This window comes from Meleagris gallopavo, chromosome 14 (genome assembly GCF_000146605.3).
Source record: "Meleagris gallopavo isolate NT-WF06-2002-E0010 breed Aviagen turkey brand Nicholas breeding stock chromosome 14, Turkey_5.1, whole genome shotgun sequence".
Classification (NCBI taxonomy): Eukaryota; Metazoa; Chordata; class Aves; order Galliformes; family Phasianidae; genus Meleagris; species Meleagris gallopavo.
Window position 1 is genome coordinate 471,141 of NC_015024.2, and position 1,007 is coordinate 472,147.

The 1,007-nt window shown below is 62.3% G+C and overlaps 1 protein-coding gene across 1 annotated transcript in view; it reads right to left on the reverse strand.

Moving 5' to 3' along the window:
• Positions 1 to 738, reverse strand: part of NISCH (nischarin) — a 31,829-nt gene extending 31,091 nt beyond the window's left edge. The window contains exon 1 of the mRNA XM_010718279.3: positions 667 to 738. Within this exon, the coding sequence (XP_010716581.1) occupies positions 667 to 738 (72 nt within the window). The remainder of the gene's footprint in view (positions 1 to 666) is intronic.
• Between the last annotated feature and the right edge of the window lie 269 nt (positions 739 to 1,007).

Here is a 1,007-nt window from a genome sequence, read left to right on the forward strand (position 1 = left end):
GATTGCCGCAGGGGGAGGCGGGATTGGCCGGGCCTCGCGTCCGTCTGCGAGAAGGAGGGCGGGGCTAAGCGGCGAGGGGGCGTGGCTTAGGCGCGTGGGCACGCCTGCGTGCTTGCTCTCTCTGGAGGATGCTCGTACAGTGCAATGCAATGCAACGTAGTAATGCGACGCGGTGCCGTGCTGAGCAATGCGGAGTTGTGCAGCGTAGCGCTGTGCGATGCAACACAGTGCTGTGCGGTGTAGAATTGAGCTGTGCAGTGCAACAGTGTGCAGCGTAGTGCAGTGCCGTGCAATGCAGTGCTGTGCAGGCCAAATTTGGGCTCAGTTTATGTCTGCTTCACGTCTGCCACAGGCAGTGCTGGGAAAGAAACCTCCCAGAGAGGCGAGGTGGGAAGCATCGGCCTCGGCTGCACTCCAGCTTGCTGGGGATGGGGCTGGCAGCCAGGCTGTGGGGACTGCAGTGGCCTTTGTGCCTCTGCTGTGTCCCCGGCACCGAAGGACTGATCCGTCCCCATCCCAAAGGTTAATGCAGTCCAGCTGAGGAACAGTGCTTGCAGATACATGCTCCATCGCAGCCTTTGCTGCACACTATTTGGTGAGTGCAGAAACCCACCGTGGCCCTGACTGCTGCTGCTGGGTGCTCAGCAGGGACGACCAAATTCTGACCTGCAGTGTGATTTCTGTAGAAGACAAGTGGCTTTTATTTTTGGACGAGAAGAAGCCAACAGCTGCATCCATCCCTGCGGCTTTGCTGTCGGCAGCCCGAAGCCCACCAGAGGGAGTGCTGCACCCCCAGAAGCGCGACCTGGCCGGGCTGCTTCGGGCGTAGGGCTTCTCCCTGCTCTGTAACAGCTGCACGTCGCTGCGGCCGAAGCGCTGCCGGCTCCGAGCGTGGGCTGCTCCATCCGCGCGGGGACGGGCTGCCGCTTCCTGAAGGACGGGGAATTCACCCCAACGCGCATCGCTTGGCAGCGCCCCGTCGCCGTTTGCAGCCCCGGCTGAACCCC